This window comes from Lolium perenne, chromosome 7, assembly GCF_019359855.2.
Source record: "Lolium perenne isolate Kyuss_39 chromosome 7, Kyuss_2.0, whole genome shotgun sequence".
In the NCBI taxonomy this organism is placed as follows: Eukaryota; Viridiplantae; Streptophyta; class Magnoliopsida; order Poales; family Poaceae; genus Lolium; species Lolium perenne.
This window is the reverse complement of record NC_067250.2, coordinates 330,950,607-330,969,328: the sequence shown is the minus strand read 5'-3', so window position 1 is coordinate 330,969,328 and position 18,722 is coordinate 330,950,607. Positions and strand designations below refer to the sequence as shown.

General features: G+C 46.3%; 2 protein-coding genes across 2 annotated transcripts; one reads left to right on the top strand and one right to left on the bottom strand.

The window, feature by feature from the left end:
* Positions 1-4,624: 4,624 nt before the first annotated feature.
* LOC127314007 (uncharacterized) lies at positions 4,625-12,151 on the top strand. The gene is made up of 5 exons (XM_051344472.2): positions 4,625-5,104; positions 5,287-7,248; positions 7,336-7,637; positions 7,752-7,925; positions 11,863-12,151. Exons 2-5 carry the CDS (start codon positions 6,833-6,835, stop codon positions 12,006-12,008), a joined length of 1,038 nt encoding a protein of 345 aa, XP_051200432.1. The 5' UTR covers positions 4,625-5,104; positions 5,287-6,832; the 3' UTR covers positions 12,009-12,151.
* A 999-nt stretch (positions 12,152-13,150) lies between these two features.
* Positions 13,151-18,220, bottom strand: LOC139834189 (uncharacterized). Its single transcript, XM_071824617.1, has 2 exons — positions 17,362-18,220; positions 13,151-13,439 (listed from the first exon to the last, which is right to left on the bottom strand). Exons 1-2 carry the CDS (start codon positions 18,200-18,202, stop codon positions 13,300-13,302), a joined length of 981 nt encoding a protein of 326 aa, XP_071680718.1. The 5' UTR covers positions 18,203-18,220; the 3' UTR covers positions 13,151-13,299.
* Between the last annotated feature and the right edge of the window lie 502 nt (positions 18,221-18,722).

Sequence of the window (18,722 nt, the reverse complement as noted above, 5' to 3'; positions counted from 1 at the left end):
CAAAAGGGAGTACTAAGGGGATACATTGCCCCGTCTACTGTTGCTGATCCTATTCTAGAGGACCTATTCTACGGGCCGTCACTGCCCTCGTCGTCACCATCGTCAGCGCTGTCGGCGCTGCTCCCGGCGAGCTCGTCATCGCTGCTGTAGCGGCCGCCGGCAGGACCTTCGTTGTCCTCGTCCTCCACGTCGTCGTCGTCGTCGTCGCTATCATAATCACTGAGATTCCCTGGCCAGGGGCAATGGCGCTTGGCCGGCGGCTCGTCGGAGAGGCTGTCGTCGTCGTCCTCCTCTTCCTCTTCCTCTTCCTTCACCTCGGAGGAGGTAAAGTCATCCCAGGAGAAGCGATCGTCATCGCTCTCCTCTTCCGATTCCCCGTTGGCGAGGAAGCGGAGGTCGCTCTCCCCGTCCGTCGAGGATTGGTCGTCCTCGGACCAGATGGAGAAGTCATGGTCTGACTCCTCCCCGGCCTCAATGGCGCGGCGGATGTTGGCCGCATGGACTTCTTGTGGGCTCGGTGCTGGCATCGGCTCGGGAGAAGAGGACTCGAAGGAAAGTCCCGACGAGGCAGAGGAAGAAGAGGACATGGTGCGCAGAAGGGTTTTTTGGAGTGCCGATGGCTGGAACAGAGGAAGGGGATAAAGATGACTATTCAGTCGGCACGGTTAAATAATGAGAAACCTGGTGGGAATTACTGCCATCACAGTTTCCGAAGGAGTAATGTCAGAGCTGTCAAATTTTGCAGAGAAGCTGAAAAGACAGGGCATAATGATGACGGAGGCTGCAAATGGCTCTGTTCTGCCACGACATGACCCTTCGAAAGGAAAATATAATGATTTTGGAAAAATTATTTCCAAAACCAGGGGGGCATGTGTTATCACCAGATTTCGGACAAATCCAGAGGTGGGCTGTAAGAGAGATGGGCTTGGAAGACTACACGTGGAAGATCTCTGAAACGGCCTTGCGCGGAGAATTTGGGCTAGATTGCCCGTGTATCTTTAATTATAGTAGATTATATCTTAGATCAAAAGTTAGAGTTTGTATCGTGCACGGTGGGATATTCCCACGTTAGAAAGTCCGCTGGACTATAAATATGTATCTAGGGTTTATGGAATAAACAACAACACAACGTTCACCCCAAAACAAACCAATCTCGGCGCATCGCCAACTCCTTCGTCTCGAGGGTTTCAATCAGGTAAGCGACATGCTGCCTAGATCGCATCTTGCGATCTAGGCAGCACAAGCTCCACGTTGTTCATGCGTTGCCCGTACTGAAGCGTCTTTGATGGCGGGCAACGTAGTTATCATAGATGTGTTAGGGTTAGCATGGTTCTTCGTATAAACATGTTTACGTAGTGCAACCCTTGCATATCTAGCCGTCCTCACGCCTATCTCAGGCGTGGGGGCGGCACCCTGCTTGTTCATCATTTAGTAGATCTGATCCGTTACGATTGCTCCTTGCTCTGCAAGGATTAGTTTAATATCTGCAATAGTTAGGCCTTACAAAGGGGGGGAGGATCCAGTGGCACGTAGGGTGGCGTTCGCAAGTCCTAAACAGGATGTTCCGCGGATCAACATCATTGTTGGTTCTTTGGCCTTGTTTAGGATCGGCTTATGAGCACCGTGCGTGGCCGCGAGGCCCAACCTGGAGTAGGATGATCCGATTATGCGGTGAAAACCCTAAATCGTCGTAGATCTCATTAGCTTTATCTTGATCAAGCAGGATCACCAAGTATTCGTGCACCCCGTACGGATCATGGGTGGATCGGCTCTTTGAGCCGATTCACATGATAACCTGAGAGCCGATCGAGGCTCGTATTTAATGTTTACGTGTATGCCATGCAGGAACTAAGCGAGGCATCCCCATCACCTTCCTGACCAGGTATAGGTCAGGTGGCACGCCCTTGCACTTCGCATCGCCGCGTGTGACCAGAAGAGCATTGCGGGCCGTCGCTCGGAGGGGTCTCAGCCAGCCGCAGCTCTAGGCTCTTCCCGGCTCTACGGTGTTGACAGGCCGCTGCCCGCCGGTGAGTTTTGGCGATCAACAATCCCTTAATACAACACTCTGCATTTGGAATCCCAACATAACAAGATTCTTTTTGGCGGAAAATAATCAAGCCCTTCAACCGCTATTAACATCCAAGAAGTGTTGTAGTGCTAGGTGGAGGGATTTCGCCAAATTTATCTCGGTGTCCCCCTCTCGGTCGAGATGCTCCGCTTAACTTCATTGGCACCCTCTCATCGCCAAGGTCGTCAAGTATTTGTCGGGTTGGCATGCCGTGTTGTTCTCTCCCCATGGCTGTCTGGTTCTCTGGAACGTCCTTCTGGACACGTTGCCCACCTTTTCCATGGGGGCTCTAGAGCTCCCTCCCGACGTGATCAATGCGCTCGACAGGTTGCGATGTGCCTTCATTAGGGTGGCCACCGATCTCTTCTCTGGCGAAAAGTGTATGGTCGCCTTGGAGTAGGTGTCTTGCGCTAAAGAAGAAGGTGGCCTCGGTGTGCGTTCTTGGGTGTGACCTGCTAAATTAGAAGGTGGGTGACCGGATCCGGCTGCCTTTTGGGACGCTCATGGTGGAAATGAGGGAGACGTTCTCTCACTGCATGTTCCCTGGCGCAATTGTCCATCTGGTTGTCGATAATGGGCTCGACTCCATCCCAGTACCACGTGTTGCGATGATAGCCTCCCGGCAAAAGTGTGCCCTACCGAAGACCTTGGCGAGTACGCGTCTGTCCACCTCCATCGACAAACACTCCAAGGCTGACGGCGGGCTGAAGACCTTCACCTTCGACAAGATCGGTACCGGTGGTGGCGAGCTGGATGATCACTACGTGTTCGTGACATATGCTTTCCATGTTGTGTTGTGTTGTGTTGTTCCTGTGTATGATTGAGCTCTCCCCCTGCGTTAGGTGTTGTCTCCCTCTCTCCATGTACCTTTCTTCGTCAGATGAAACGAAAAATTCAGTGGGGAGCATTTGTGCTTTTCTCGGTGAAAACTCGGAAAAAACAATTTCATTGCGTCCGCTAATCGATCCCACAGGGAAAACGTTGTAGTTGTGGATATGCCTATCTATGGCATCTTAATCTTTTGATCGAAAGATAGTGCGACTCCCTGCCAGGATGGATAGAAAGATATAACTGGATACTATATGCTTTTTGGTCAAGACTAAATAAAAGGTAAAAAAAAGTGCTATTGTTTAATCAGGAATTACAAATTGAGGCCATTGGCGTTACGTTCAAAAATACTACTCCATGGGGGGCCGACCTCGCGGCACAAGCATGAGGCATGTAATCTTGGACAATTCCCCAATCGAAGATGAACATGTATCAGCGAAAATCTGGCTAGCATAAAGAATTTCAAAAGACGTCTCTTTGGTTGTCAATTTTCGGCACTATATATCTAGCTCAGGTCAGGAGATTTGAGACTGTGCACTGTGAAAAGGCTTCCGCGAAAGGAAACCACCTTAGCAGGGATAAAAACATGTGAAATTCATTGTTGATCAATGATGGGACGGCCAACCATGATCATCGACCACCAGAAAAATGGATGAAACCATTGCAATGTTGGAAATGAGATATAGGAGACCAGTTCGTCTGATTCGTTACATGATCCAAAATGTTTGTGCAACTGTTTGCATGTGATATAAAATGTGGAGATTTCTTTTTGTTAAATTAGAATCCATGGTGAAATGTTCGAAGGGGTGACAAGTGACAAGGTGGACTTTTATGTAGTGGGAATGATCGAGGGTGGGGCCGTTGGCAAGTGTGCTGGCCCATGCGCGCAATTTTGAATATTTTGCTTGCACCGCTAGCAAGTTAGGCCGCTTTAGTTTCTACTGCCTAGTGAAAAAGTACATGGTAGATTCTAGCGAGTCACCATCGGAATGGGAAAAATGTAGCTTGTGATGGGTAAGTGAGTGGCATCGCTAGTAACTATACGAGTGCATGATGCAAGACGAGCGACACACCCTTTAATTCTCCCGTTTACCTTTGCTTTGTTCAAAACTGAGGTTGAAATGCGAAGGAGCTAGCTCCACTACGGGAAAAACATGCTTTGCTGTGCAACTATTTGCACGGTAAAGAGCCCTATTTGCACGGCAAAGGCTTTGCCGTGCGACCCCGCACGGTAAAGGTCGCACGGCAATGCTATTGACGGCAAAGGCTTCTTTGCCGTGCGACTCGCCAACGTTGCACGGCAAAGGTCACTTCTTTGCCGTGTGCCTAACATGTTTTATCTAAAAAAAAAGGCCCCAAACTGGCTGGTCTGGGAATCGAACGTAGGACACAGAGTAGGGAAAGCGTGCAACCTTACCACTGAGCTATATGTTCGTTTGTTGATAACTATACCATGCCATGCCTTTTGAGATGAGAAAAAAATCCAGTTTTTACATCTTTGCCGTGCGCTTACACTAGGCAAAGGCTTCTTTGCCGTGCGTTTTTCAAAAACACTAGGCAAAGGCTGCTTTGCCGTGCAACCCAGCTGCGCGCACGGCAAAGGATGAGACACGACAATGCCCAATGCCTTTGCCGTGCACCAAGTCAGGTTATGTGTCGGGCGAAGAGGGTGGGCTAGTGCCCAATGCCTTTGCCCGAAACACACCTTCCCCTTTTTCCGCACAGCATCCCACCATGACCGTTTTTTCCGGAGAGCCGTTACAGGCGACTCTTGGGCGATTCTGGGCAATCGCCGAGAACTCCGACGATGAAGGCTCCTCCGGCGAGGCTACGGTGGATCCTGTGTTGCTGCCAGGTGCGGATATTGGACACTCGGAGTCCTACCTGTGCTGCACGCCGGCGGAAGAGGAGTGTGATCTGTCTGCGATGGCAATGTCGGTGATCAGACGGAAAGAGGAAAAAAGGCGTAGGCAACGGGAGGCGGCACATCTGCTCCGATCTGGTAAGTCTCCGATCTCTGTTGTCGATAGTTTTCTGCCGATCTATGCTTGCAGGTCGCAGTTGAGGAGATCACCGGTCCTGCTGCCTGTGCTCTCGCCCTCGACTTTTCTGCTCGAATCCTTCAATGCTAAAGAATGGGTGTACGTCCATCGGAAGAAGAGGAGGATGCAGTTCGAGAGGAGGGTAAACAAACGTCGATCATCGCCGGTGAGTTTTTCTTCCACATCTCAGCGATCTTCTGTCCGATTTCAAACTCAAACAGATGAATGTCTGGGCCAATTGGGCCAAAGAAAGGGTCTGTTGTTTCGTTATGCTCAAGTGCAGGGCCATATGGCCCTGGAGCTATCGATTGACTGCGAATCTGACCGTCGCTTACCACGTTTTGCTAGTGGTAAGAGGCGCAGTCTAGGTTTTGGCAACGCAAAGTTTATTCCCGAACCAGCTGCTCCTGTTTCGTCCATGGGTATTCTTGCCGCCGCCATGGCCAACCGTGGTGGAGGTGCGAATCGTGGCAGAGGTCCATCTCCTGGTGGTCGCGGTGGGAATCGGTGGGATGGAGGTCCCAATGCTGGCCGCGGCAATTTTGAGGAAGGGGGGCCGAGTGGAACAGCGGGGCAAGAGGGTGGTGGTGTCGGACAAGGAAATACAAGTACTGTCTTCGGCGATGGTGTGTTTCGGGCAGATGAATCCCGTCCCAACAATTATGGGGGCGGAAACCGAAACCATCAGGTACGTTTTAACAATGGTGCTGGTGATTCTCGTAGGAATTTTGGGGGCTATCATGCTGGTTATAATAGCCGAAGATTCAATAATGGGAATTACAATGGAAGGTATGATGCTAACCGGAGTTCTTATAACTCTGGCGGTCTATCAGCTAGAGAGCAACAGTTAGTCAAAGAAACAGCACAGGCCTTAGCTAGGCAATTTGTTGATCATCCTAGTCAGCGGGATTCAGTCCTTCCTACTCAGCCTACTTTGCAAAATGTCAATGAAGTGCTGCCATCTAATACTGCAAATTTTACTCGTCAGTCTTATGTGCCAAAGGCTGTTCCGAGTGGCTCACAGAGTCAGGCAGTTGGTCAAGTACAGAAGCAGAATGCGATGGAGCCAAGAGTTGTTGACACTCTTATGGCTGGGACAGAAATTGATGAACAAGAAGGGAGGATCACTTCTTAAGGAGGTTTGGATGAGTCTGGAACAGCGGCTATGGCCAAGAAAAAAGGAGGTCCTACATGTTATCGATGCAAAAAACCTGGGCATTGTGTTAATGATTGTGAAGTGGTTCTTTGCGATTGTTGTCAGAGGGCAGGCCATGCAACTATTGAGTGTCCACTTTTGAAGGCACCCAGACCAAGGCTTGCTATGTACGGATTGGGTCATGAAGATTTATCTTTCTGGGAACTACCATTGTCGGATTCTGTGAGGCCGAGGGTTGAGAATACAAGGTTGGGTCGTGTTCAAATCACATGAGGGACCCTTTCCTCGGATGACATAATTAAGCAGCTGCGATGGATCGTTGATACTGATGAACAATATCACTGGGATGTACAGATGATGGATGAAAACGTTTTCAGGGTCAATTTTCCAAGTAAACATGACTTGGTACGAGTTCAGCGTTTTGGACGCTTTCAGGTACCAGGAACAGAGATAGCTATGCATTTTGACTTCTGGAAAGTGGAGGTTAAACCGGCTTGGAGGCCGGAAGATGTTTGGGTAAGAGTACATGCACTGCCACCGGTGGCACTGGATGATTTTCTCTCTTTGTGGGCTATTGGTGATGCATTTGGCAAGACAAAAGATATTGACATTGTCTTTACCAGAGCTAATAATGTTCTGCGAATCTTAATCACTTGTCTAGATCCTAATTTGATACCTGCTACTTGGGACTTGAAGATAAAAGATGATTTTTTTCGCCTTCGGTGTTAGGTGGAAGGAATGCAACCCCAACCGACGACTGATGTTGCTATGAGTGATGTTCCTAAGGGGGGTGATGATTTGGGAGGTAGCGGTGATGATCATGCTTTTGGTAATGCGGCAGATAGAGAAATGAAGGGGTCTAGGAGTAACTTGGCTAAAGAAAATAACCAAGAGGGAACCAATGGATCAATGCCTCATAATTCTGGGCATGTACTAGCCAAATCTCCTATTTGTACAGATCCGGTTCTGGTTGTGCAGAAAATGACAACACCTCATATGGTAATTCCGGTTAAACAAAACCAAACTAGTGACAATACTGTGAGGCTATCTAGTGTGTCTGCTACCTCTGGTTCCGTGGAGAATGTTGAAACGGAGAACAGAAACCAGAAGAGTACTTCATCTAAGCAAAATGGAATTATTGGGGATACTGTGAGGTATTCTAATTCTATTTTTTCTGTATCATCTCTTACTCCTAAGTTTCTTGAACCTGCTTTTAATATGGTTGTATCCCCTGTATCTAGTGTGCAAAATGAAGGGATCAAGATAGTGAAAGAACCTGTGATGCTGAATTTGAACAGCGGCGCAGATGGGGAGGATTATCAACGTCGATTGCTGCATCCGGCACATAATCACAGCCATGAAGCTGAGACGACGTTGATCGGAGAGGATGCTCGGCCTCGCCAGACAGCCCAGGTTGAGGGGAAGGAACCTCTGCTCCAGCCAGTGTGCCCCACGGCTAATTTTAATGGGCCTCGGCCTGCTCCTCTTTGCTTCAAGGGAACCGAGTTGCAGCCCAATATGCATGGGGACTGCGGATCACGAGGTACGTCGATCGGCTGGGGACATGATTTTGATATCAATTCCTTTCCATGCTCACAGCCTTGTTCTGTAACAAAATCAAATAAGTCTAATACTGTACCATCTGACTTGCAAATAGATGGTGCAATCTCTTTTTCGCGTGACGAGATTATTGAGTTTGGGGGTATTCCTGAACCATCTAGTAAGGGGACTCGAGCAAGTGCTAGAATTGGGGCTCAGGTTAATACGGATGATACGCAGATGGAGCGGGCTATGTGTGCTACTCAGCGTCGTCTTAATCCGTCTTTACCAGGTATGCAGTCTTCTAAATGCAAGTCATTATTATCGTTTTCCCCTGAACATATTATTACTAAAGCAAAGTCCTTGGGAGTCTCTTTGGGTAATTCTAGGGATGAAGAGTTGGCTGCGGCTAAGATAATTCTAGATAACGAGCTAAATAGATCAATTACAATGCTGCGTACAAGTACTGAAAATGAACACATAAATGGTGATGCACCTACATGCTTAATAGTAAACAAGGTTTCAAATTTGTGCGAAGATCTTGTTGATGAGGAGGATATGATTCATGATAATTTAGTCGACAATACTGTGATGCACAATAATAATAGGCAGCGGAAAAAGAAGAAGTCTTATGATAAGGCCAATCTCCGCAGGAGTACCCGTATAAGAATTAAAAAATCATATTCATAAAATGGCTAGTCTAAAAGGTATGTCTTGGAATAGTGAGGGATTTAAAGACCCGGGGAAACATCTTTTTGTCAAAGAAGCTATCCGGGAACATAGGCTGGATTTTATTGCTTTACTTGAGACATGCCGATCTAATTTTTCAAAATCATTTTTGAGTGGGCTTGCGGGTTTGGCTGATTTCGCCTGGTTTTGTCTTCCTCCGTGTGGAAGATCTGGGGGAATTCTTGTTGGCATTAATATTTCTACCCTTACTGTTAAGAAAGTCGATAATGGTGATTTTTGTGTAAAGTTTACTTTACGATCAAAACAAGATGGATTTGAATGGATCTTGGTTTCAGTATATGGGGCTGCCCAAGATTCGAGAAAACCAGAATTTTTAGCCGAGTTGGTTAGATTGTGTGATAATGAAACTCTACCACTATGAAACTCTACCACTATTATTAGCTGGAGACTTTAACATTCTTCGTAGACCAGAGGACAAAAGTAACGACAATTTTAATCCACGGTGGCCGTTTATGTTTAATGCAATTATTGAAAATTTGAATCTGAGAGAAATAGTGCTCTCTGGTAGGCAATATACTTGGGCTAGTAGACGGGCTGTACCGACTTTCGAAAAACTCGATAGGGTTCTTGCAAGTGCAGAGTGGGAACAAAAATATCCGCTTGTCTCGGTAAGAGCTCTCTCTCGAGCTGGGTCTGATCACACTCCTCTCCTAATTGACTCGGGTAATCATGCTCATTTAGGAAATAATGCGCGTTTCTCCTTTGAGATGTCATGGTTTAACCAGGAGGGATTTTATGATTTAGTTGCTAAGGAATGGGCGTCTGTTTCAAATGGCGACTCGCCTATTCTGACTTGGCAGATGAAGATTCGACACCTTAGAAGGTTTTTACGTGGTTGGGCAAAAAATATTAGTGGGAAATATAAGAAGGAAAAGGAGCGTTTGTTACAACTAATTGATGTTCTGGATATTCAGGCCGAGTCTTGTCCTTTGACTGATGAGGAAAGGTCTGAATTAAAGAAAGCAAATGAGCAACTTAATAAACTCAGATGAGATGAAGAAATTAAATGGGCGCAACGGGCTAAAGTTAAACATATTCAAGAAGGTGGAAATAACACTAAATACTTTCACATGATTGCTAATGGAAAACACAGAAAAAAGAAAATCTTCCAACTTGAACAGGAAGAGGGGATTATCGTGGGGGATGAAAATCTGAAAGTTTATATAACTGAATATTATAAGAAGCTCTTTGGAGCACCTGAAAATAGTTCAGTCCAAATGGATGAAGATCGTATTAATGATATCCCTCAAGTGTCGGTACAGGAAAATGCTTTGTTGTCAAAACACTTTACTGAGGAAGAAGTTTTTGAAGCGATTAGTCAGATGGAACATAATAAATCTTCTGGGCCGGATGGCTTTCCCGCGGAATTCTATCAAAAATTTTGGGAGGTGATTAAGGGAGATTTGATGGCCATGTTTCAACACTTTCAAAATGGTGGCTTTCCCTTATTCAAACTCAATTTCGGAATAATTACTTTGCTTCCTAAAAAACAAAATGCAATGCAAATACAGCAGTACAGGCCAATTTGTTTGTTAAATGTCAGTTTTAAAATCTTTACAAAAGTCTCCACTAACCGAGTGTCGTATGTAGCGCATAAGGTAGTGAGACCTACACAGACGGCCTTTATGTCGGGTCGACACATTTTAGAAGGGGTTGTCGTTTTACATGAGACGATTCATGAATTACACCGTAAAAAGCTGAATGGAGTTCTTTTTAAAATTGATTTTGAAAAGGCATATGATAAGGTGAAGTGGCCTTTCCTTCAGCAGGTGCTTCGTATGAAAGGTTTTAATCAAATTTGGTGTGATCGTATTCGAAGTTTTGTTGAAGGGGGAAGTGTGGGAATTAAGGTTAATGATGATGTTGGTCATAATTTCCAGACTCGAAAGGGGTTAAGACAAGGGGACCCATTGTCACCTATTCTATTTAATATTGTAGCCGATATGCTAGCTATTTTGATTGCTAGGGCTAAAGAGGAGGGTCATGTTGGTGGTCTTATTCCAGATCTAGTCGAGGGTGGGATATCTGTCTTACAGTATGCGGATGATACAATTCTATTTATGGAACATGATTTAGCAAAGGCCATTAATATGAAGCTTATTCTATGCATTTTTGAACAATTGTCCGGCCTCAAGATAAATTTTCACAAGAGCGAATTATTCTGTTTTGGGAAAGCCATAGAAATGGAACATCAGTATAAACATATTTTTGGGTGTGCATCTGGGGCTTTACCGTTCCGTTATCTTGGGATTCATATACATCACCGAATGCTTCGTAATTCTGAATGGAATCCAGTGGAGAATCGTTTTGCATCGAAACTAGGATGTTGGAAGGGTAAAATGCTATCTTATGGGGACCGTCTTGTACTTATAAATTCGGTGCTTACAAGCTTACCAATGTTCATGTTATCTTTTCTTGAAATTCCTAAGGGAGTGAGAAAAAGGCTTGATTATTATCGTTCTCGGTTTTTTTGGCAGCCCGATGATGATAAGAAGAAATATAGATTGTCTAAGTGGAACATAATTTGTAGACCCAAAGATCAGGGGGGTTTGGGAATCGAGGTACTTGAACTTAAAAATATGTGCCTACTAAGTAAATGGTTATTCAAGTTATTACATGAAGATGGGATGTGGCAACAGTTGTTACATAATAAGTATATCAAGAATAAAACTTTAGCACAAGTAGAGGCCAAACCCACTGATTCTCCTTTTTGGAAGGGTCTCATGCGGGTTAAACATGAATTTTTCAAACGAGGAGCCTTTAAGGTTGGGAGTGGAATGGCAGTGCGTTTTTGGGAGGATACTTGGCTAGGCGATCTTCCTCTTTCTCTCCAATATCCGTCTCTATATAACATAGTCCAACGAAAAAATGTGTTAGTCTCCACAGTTTTGGCAGAGCACCCTCTTAATATTGGTTTTAGGAGAATGCTTAATGAATATAAATATAATCTATGGTTACACTTATGTCAACGGCTGATGAAGGTTCAGTTAACAAATGAGCCAGATAATTTTGTTTGGAAATTAACCGACAGTGGACTATTTTCTGTTAAATCTATGTATATGGATCTTATGAATGGTCATACTAGATTCTTACGGAAATATCTTTGGAAGATTAAAATTCCTCTTAAAATTAAGATATTTATGTGGTTTCTTAGTAATAAAGTTTTGCTTACAAAGGATAATTTGGTGAAGAGAAAGTGGACAGGGAGTCAGACATGTTGTTTCTGTAACAATAATGCAACTGTTGATCACTTGTTTCTTCATTGCCCTTTTGCAAAAATTGTTTGGCGGATGATATATTTTGCTTATAACATTCCACCACCGTCTAATGTTACTAATATGTTTGGTAATTGGTTAAACGGTGTTAAAACAGAGGATAAGGCTCATATTCGGATTGGTATTTCGGCATTATGTTGGTCTATTTGGACTAGCCGAAATGATATTATTTTTAACAAACAGAAGGGGACAAATTTTTTGCAGGTTATTCTTCGTGCGGCGCACTGGATACAGCTATGGGCGCATATGCTTCCGGAGGACTAGCGGGGTATTATGTATACTGGATGCAATCGCCTGCTCAAGGTCATGCAGGACTGTTATTTCCAGGCTACTGGATGGCGTCATATTAGCAGGATTCGAGATGTCTAGTTTTTGTACTTTTCATCTTTGTCTGGTTCATACTGTTGCAACAGTAGCATACTTTCATGTGTAATACGCACTCTTTGTTAACACTACTTCTTTAAATAAATGGTTGTGTGCATCGATTGATCCAGAGGCCGGGGCAGCGCTCCCATATCGAAAAGAAAAAAAAAGAAGACCACGGGGAAAAGAACCAAAGTGTGGCTGGCAAATCTATCGCCTATCCGCCAATTAGGAGATATATGATCATTCATCCCATCTGGAGCCAGTGCGGGTCACACTATCATCGGGGATTATTTATTTTATGACTATATATTGCTGCGCGTGTGGTGATTGTTTTTTGCGCAAAGAAAGCACAAAGAAAGCCCTTCCACGCGCTTATTTTTGCAGGATTTGTATGTCATGCATCTATATAATACAGTATAATTCTACTGTACTACCACCGTTTGAATACAAGTTTAGATTTATAGAAAAGCTTATATTTCCAAACAGTGGTAGTATTTTAGAGCTACGGCGTACGTAGTAGGTAAGTATGCATGTGTATGTACATGCCATAATATAATGCATGCTCCCCAAAGATCGACCGAGTAGCCAACGATCGAACTTCTCCGGCCGGTCGCCATTTCCGGCGCATGCCGATAAGGGATCGAGGTAGTAACATACTAACTTGTATGGCAGGTGAGGACTATGCAAAACCTTTTGACTCAATTGGTTCCCTCCATCTTTTTGTACATAGTACGAAAATACTACCGAGACATAGTGCGTTGGTCAATTAAGTTCATGGACGAACGCGTTGTTGTGTTAATTAAAAGGCAGCAGCTAGCTCTTCCTCTACTGGTGGTGCAGTGTTATCGGTTAATTAGGCTGTCTCTCCAATCTCCATATGCTTTGAGGAACTCGTCAACAAACCAAGTCAATTCCGCCGCTCAGGCGCGCTACTCCCACTATCTCGCGTCAACTTTCAGCTGTGCAATTGCGCGCATGTCAATCAACCATGCCACACGTGTGCCATACTAATCGGGCGACGTACGTACGTGGAATTATTCGGTCAGCGTCAAAATCATATTGACCATTGTCTTCGAGATGGATCACATGGCCGGGAGCTAGCTTTTTTTTTCGAAAAAGGGCGCTTTATTACTTCAGAGTTTGTCGTAATACACCCGGCCTCTGCATAACTAGGATGCACACAGCCGAACACGGACAACATTCAGACTATAAAAGGTACAAAGAGATGTCACAAAGAGGAACCCAGATCATGATGAAGGAGCCGTTATCCGTAGACTATGCAGCCACCCATGTTGGGTAATAAACTCCTTGGCCGAATTCTCCAAGCGTGTAGACACCTCCATAAAGAGGTCGCGGTCCTCCAATCGCTGAAGCGGCGACCATGAACGGAGCGTAGCCGTAGCTCTGTAGATAACCTGCATAAGGGAAGAATTTTTGTCATTGAAAACCTTGTCATTCCTACATAGCCAGAGCGACCATATAACGGCTAACGCTCCCACCCTGATAAGACCCCTAAACCTAACCGCTATCCCATTTAGCCAATTGCCAAAAATGTTAGCAATGCTCCGGGGAGGGTATAAGCTTGATCCTATCTGAATGATCGACCATATAGCTTTGGCAAATCGGCATTGAAAGAACAGATGTTTAATTGTCTCGTCCTCTTGACAGAAAACACATCTCTTACTTCCAGGCCAATTCCTTTTGGCAAGGTTATCCTTGGTGAGGATAACACCACGACGAAGGTACCAAGCAAAGACCTTCGTCTTGAGTGGAATCCTCAACTTCCAAATCCTTTTATTGTTATAAACCGGTTGAATAGGTTGAATCAAAGCTTCATACATTGACCTCACTGAGAACTTACCGTTCTTGGTAAGTTCCCAGCGGAAAAGATCTTTCCCTTGGACCAACTGAACTAGAGCTAGTCTTTGTAGCAGTTCATTCCAGTTAGTCAAGCGTTGACCTAGAACATTACGTCGGAAGGTCATAGTCGGTGGAGAGGTTTCCATCACCCTTTGAAGGGTTATGTCCTTATGACGTACGATCCTATATAAAGCTGGATACTGTTCCCGGAGAGTAGTTATTCCCAACCACCTATCCTCCCAGAAACGAATTTCCGACCCATCCCTAATGGAGAAAGAACCATGTGGAAAGAAGTGCTTCTTAGCAGCCATAATGCCGGCCCAAAAATGTGAATCTCCTGGTTTCCACGAAACTTGAGACATCGCTTTCGAGCCTACATACTTCCTTCTTAACAAAGTTTGCCATACCCCATCCTCAGTTAAGAACCTAGCCAACCATTTTCCTAGTAGGGCCTGGTTCTTAACCTCTAGATCGTGGATACCAAGTCCACCTTGATCTTTGGGACGACATACGACACTCCATTTGGTCAACCGATATTTTTTCTTCTCGCTATCTCCTTGCCAAAAGAATCTAGATCGGAGATAGTCCAATCTATGAAGAATTCCTTTTGGCAATTGGAAGAATGATATCATATATAGTACCATATTCGATAGTACTGAATTTATGAGCACCAATCTTCCTCCAAGAGATAGCAACTTTCCTTTCCAACTACTCAATCTTTTCTGCAATCTTTCCTCGACCATTTTCCATTCGGCTAGGGTAAGTCTCCGATAATGAATCGGAATACCTAAATAGCTAATTGGAAAAGAGCCTAAACCACAGCCGAATAACTCGGCATAGTGGTTAGCTTCGTCTTGGGCATCACCGAAACAAAACAATTCACTCTTATGGAAATTAATCTTTAGACCCGATAGCTGCTCGAAAGCTGATAAGATTAATTTCAGATTTCTTGCCTTTTCGAGATCATGATCCATAAAGAGAATTGTGTCATCGGCATATTGCAGAATAGATAGCCCCCCATCAACCAGATGTGGCACCACTCCTTCAATCTGACCATCTAACTTGGCACGCTCAATTAGAATAGCAAGCATATCCGCCACAATGTTGAATAACATTGGGGACAGTGGATCGCCTTGCCGTAAACCTTTCTTTGTTTGGAAATATCTACCAATGTCATCGTTGACTTTGATGGCGACACTTCCACCAAAGATAAAGTTATTAATTAGAGCGCACCATTCCGTAGAAAAGCCTTTCATACGAAGTGTTTGTTGGAGGAAAGACCATTTAACTTTATCATAAGCCTTTTCAAAGTCGATTTTGAGTATGACTCCATTCAACTTTTTGCGGTGAATCTCATGTATCGTCTCATGCAATGTCACAACACCATCAAGGATGTATCGACCTTGCATAAACGCAGTTTGAGTTGGACGCACTACATGATCGGCTACAGAATTAAGTCTAATAGTCGCGACCTTAGTAAAAATCTTGAAAGAAACGTTCAGGAGACAAATAGGCCTGAACTGTTGGATGCGATCAGCGTCGTTAACCTTAGGGAGAAGTATGATCTCCCCAAAGTTGATACGAAAGAGATCTAACTGTCCACTGTGAAGTTCTTTAAACAATTCTAGGAGATCATTCTTAATTGTATCCCAGAATGTTTGATAGAACTCAGCTGGGAAGCCATCCGGTCCAGGTGCCTTGTTGTGTTCCATCTGGAAAACCGCTTTCCTAATCTCCTCCTCCGAATATGGGGCGGAGAGGAGAGCGTTCTCCTGAGGGGACACCTGTGGGATGTCATCTACTCTGGTTTCATCCAAAGTTATATGTGAATCCTCAGGTGCCCCAAACAAATTTTTATAATAAGAAGTAATGAATGCCTTAAGCTGCTCCTGACCCTCAATCGTCTCCTCATCTTGTACCAAGGAATGAATACGTTTCTTTCTATGTCTGCCATTTGCGACACTATGAAAGTATCTCGTATTCGAGTCCCCTTCCAGTAAGAATTGAGCCTTCGATCGCTGATACCACTTAAGTTCCTCCTCACGTAATAGACCGGCTAACTTCGCATTGTTTTGATTTTTAAGGTCAAGTTCATGCGTTGTCAACCGCCTATATTCCGCGATTGCCTCTAATTCGTCAATTGACGTCGAGAGACTGAGTTTCTCCTGTTTGAGCAGACCCGCCGTATGTCGAGCCCACCCTCCAAGGTATTTTCGCACAGCCCTAAGCTTGCAATTCCACCTTTGTATTGGAGATCCGGCGACATAGTGCTGTTCCCATACATTCTTAACCATATCCGAGAACCCCTCTCTAAGTAACCATCCAAGTTCGAATTTGAATGGGCGTTTAGGAGGTGGAGTTGGCGTTCCGGTAGTTAAAAGAATGGGAGCATGATCTGACAAAGATTCAATCCTAGGAAGAGCGCGTACGGAGACCAAAGGGAATTTAGATTCCCAGTCTGAATCCATTAGCACTCTATCTAGTTTCTCATATGTCGGATCAGGTAAGCTGTTTGCCCAAGTGAATTGACGTCCAGTCATAGAGATCTCTTTCAGGTCCAAACTGTCAATGACAGCATTGAAAAGGAAGGACCAATGACTGTCAAACCTACCCTTGCTCTTCTCATGTGGATATCTTAGCAAGTTAAAATCCCCTCCTATGATGATAGGGTGTGGATTGTCTTTTGCCAGATTAACCAACTCACGAAGGAAGGCAGGTTTGAGAGCATCCTGGGCTGCCCCATAGACAGACACTAAACTCCAAATGAAATTATCAGATTTGTTCCGAATGTGAAGCTTTATATGAAAGTCACCACCAGAATTATCTAATATTTCCATCGTCGAAGTTCTGACGCCTAAGAGTAAGCCCCCGGATCGACCCCGAGGGGGTCGCGATACCCAAGCAAAATCCTCGCCACCAGAAAGGCGGTTTAGAATGCTTGTGGAGTAGTGACGCTTCCCAGTCTCGGAGATAGCAACAAAATCTAAAGCATGATCCCGAATGGATTCTGAAATGTGTAAGTGTTTAGCCAAGTCACTAAGACCTCTGCTATTCTTAAACATGCCATTCATTTGGAAACATGAGAAGATTTGGACACTCTTGCCTTTTTATTAGGCCAAGCGCTTTTCTTAAAAGAAGAGGTCCTGGACTTGCGATCCTTTGCCGTAAGTTCAATGCATGAACTAAGCATAGTATCGTCTAGTCCGACCTCAGATACCTCCCCTACAATGTGTGAGAGAAGCTGGCCATCCGAAATGGCGTACGCATCATCATCATCATCACTTGTATGAGAGGTATCCGACTTGCTCTTGGACACAGGAGTAAATTTTATTCTATCAAACTCCATGTGCTTCAAGGCTTTAGTCGAAACAGAAATTAAATCATGAGAAGAGCCCAAAGAAACGCCTAGATTATTTAAATTAGATGATATCTTAGGCGTGGAAAAAGAAAGAAAAGATCTGTCACTAGAACCCATACCTGCGGTGTCGAGATTTGACGCCGCTTTACGTCGCATGGCCTTGGCCAATGAGTCCTCGTCTGAAGTCTCGACGCCATCCACTGTCACCCCATGCCGCGTGCTCCTACGCGTAGGGGTTACAAGTGAGACTCGTCGGGAGGAAGCCGCCTTGGGGGGAGGAGTGGTCGGTGCAGCCCCCACCCCCGTGCCGGCGCCTTGGGCCGTCGAGGCCGCTGCTAGCGTCGTGGGCGAGGACGGCTGGGGTTGAGGGAGCCCAGACCCATCCCTGCCAGAGCGAGGCTGCTGAAGCCGCGGAGAAGGCTCCCGGTGAACCACGACGCCCGCGAGCGTGGAACGCTCCGAAGCAGCAGCGCTGGCTGCCAAGGAAAACTTCGCCTTCGCAGCAGCTGCAGCGGCAGCCGCGTGACGACCCGCCGCAGCGGCGGCAGCGAGTCGACCCTCCCCAGACGAAGAGGAGACCCCGCCCGGCTGCAAGGCGCCAGCAGCCGAGCCCATGGCGATCAGCGACGCCGCCGCAACACCGACGCCCACGGCCGGCTGAGGAGCACCTGGGGACGAGGCCGGCGTAGCCGACCCGGATGGTGACGCCGCGGCCGTCGCCGGGAGCGTCGCTGCAGCCTTCAAGGAGAGAACCGCTGCAGTCAAAGGGCGCGCCGCAGTAGACTCAATGGTCGTAGCCGACTCCGAAACTGTAGTCGCAGCGATAGCGGGCGAGGCAACGGAAGCCGAGGCAGCCGCCGCAGGGGGCACCAAAGCGGCCGTCGCTGCAGGCTGCATGGGCGCGCCAACTCGGCCGTCCTCCGCGCCCCCTCCAGCCGTGGCCGTCGCAGCAGGCTGCATGGGCGCGCCAACCCGGCCGTCCTCCGCGCCCCCTCCAGCCGTAGCGGAGAGGAAGGGGGTATAAGAGCCACCGTCGGACCGCGAGTAGCCCCAGCGATGGTTCTGGCCATCGTGTGCACCCTACCTCTGGCGGGTAGAACCACTCTTCTTTGAGGTTTGGTCGGCATGGATGGAGCGAAGGTAGAAGACAAGTCTTTCGGAGCAGCGAAGTGCGGCGTAGGGGGACGCCTCTCAAGCTCCGGGCTGATCTCTCGGAGCCTAGCGACAACCTCCTTAGCCACCTCAGTTTGCGGATTGCCATTGAACGGGGTGAGAGCCAAAACCTTATGAGATACATGTGACACACCGGCGTTAGACCCAACCGCACCACCGGAACCACCACTCGGCCCAAGTGTAACAGCTGCATCCGTAGTGTCGGTCCGCCCCTCGGTAGTATCCATAGCATCATCATCCTCAGCATCATTAGCCCCGCCTTCGTCGTTTCCATCGTTACGCTTCTCCCAAAGGAAAGGAACAAAAT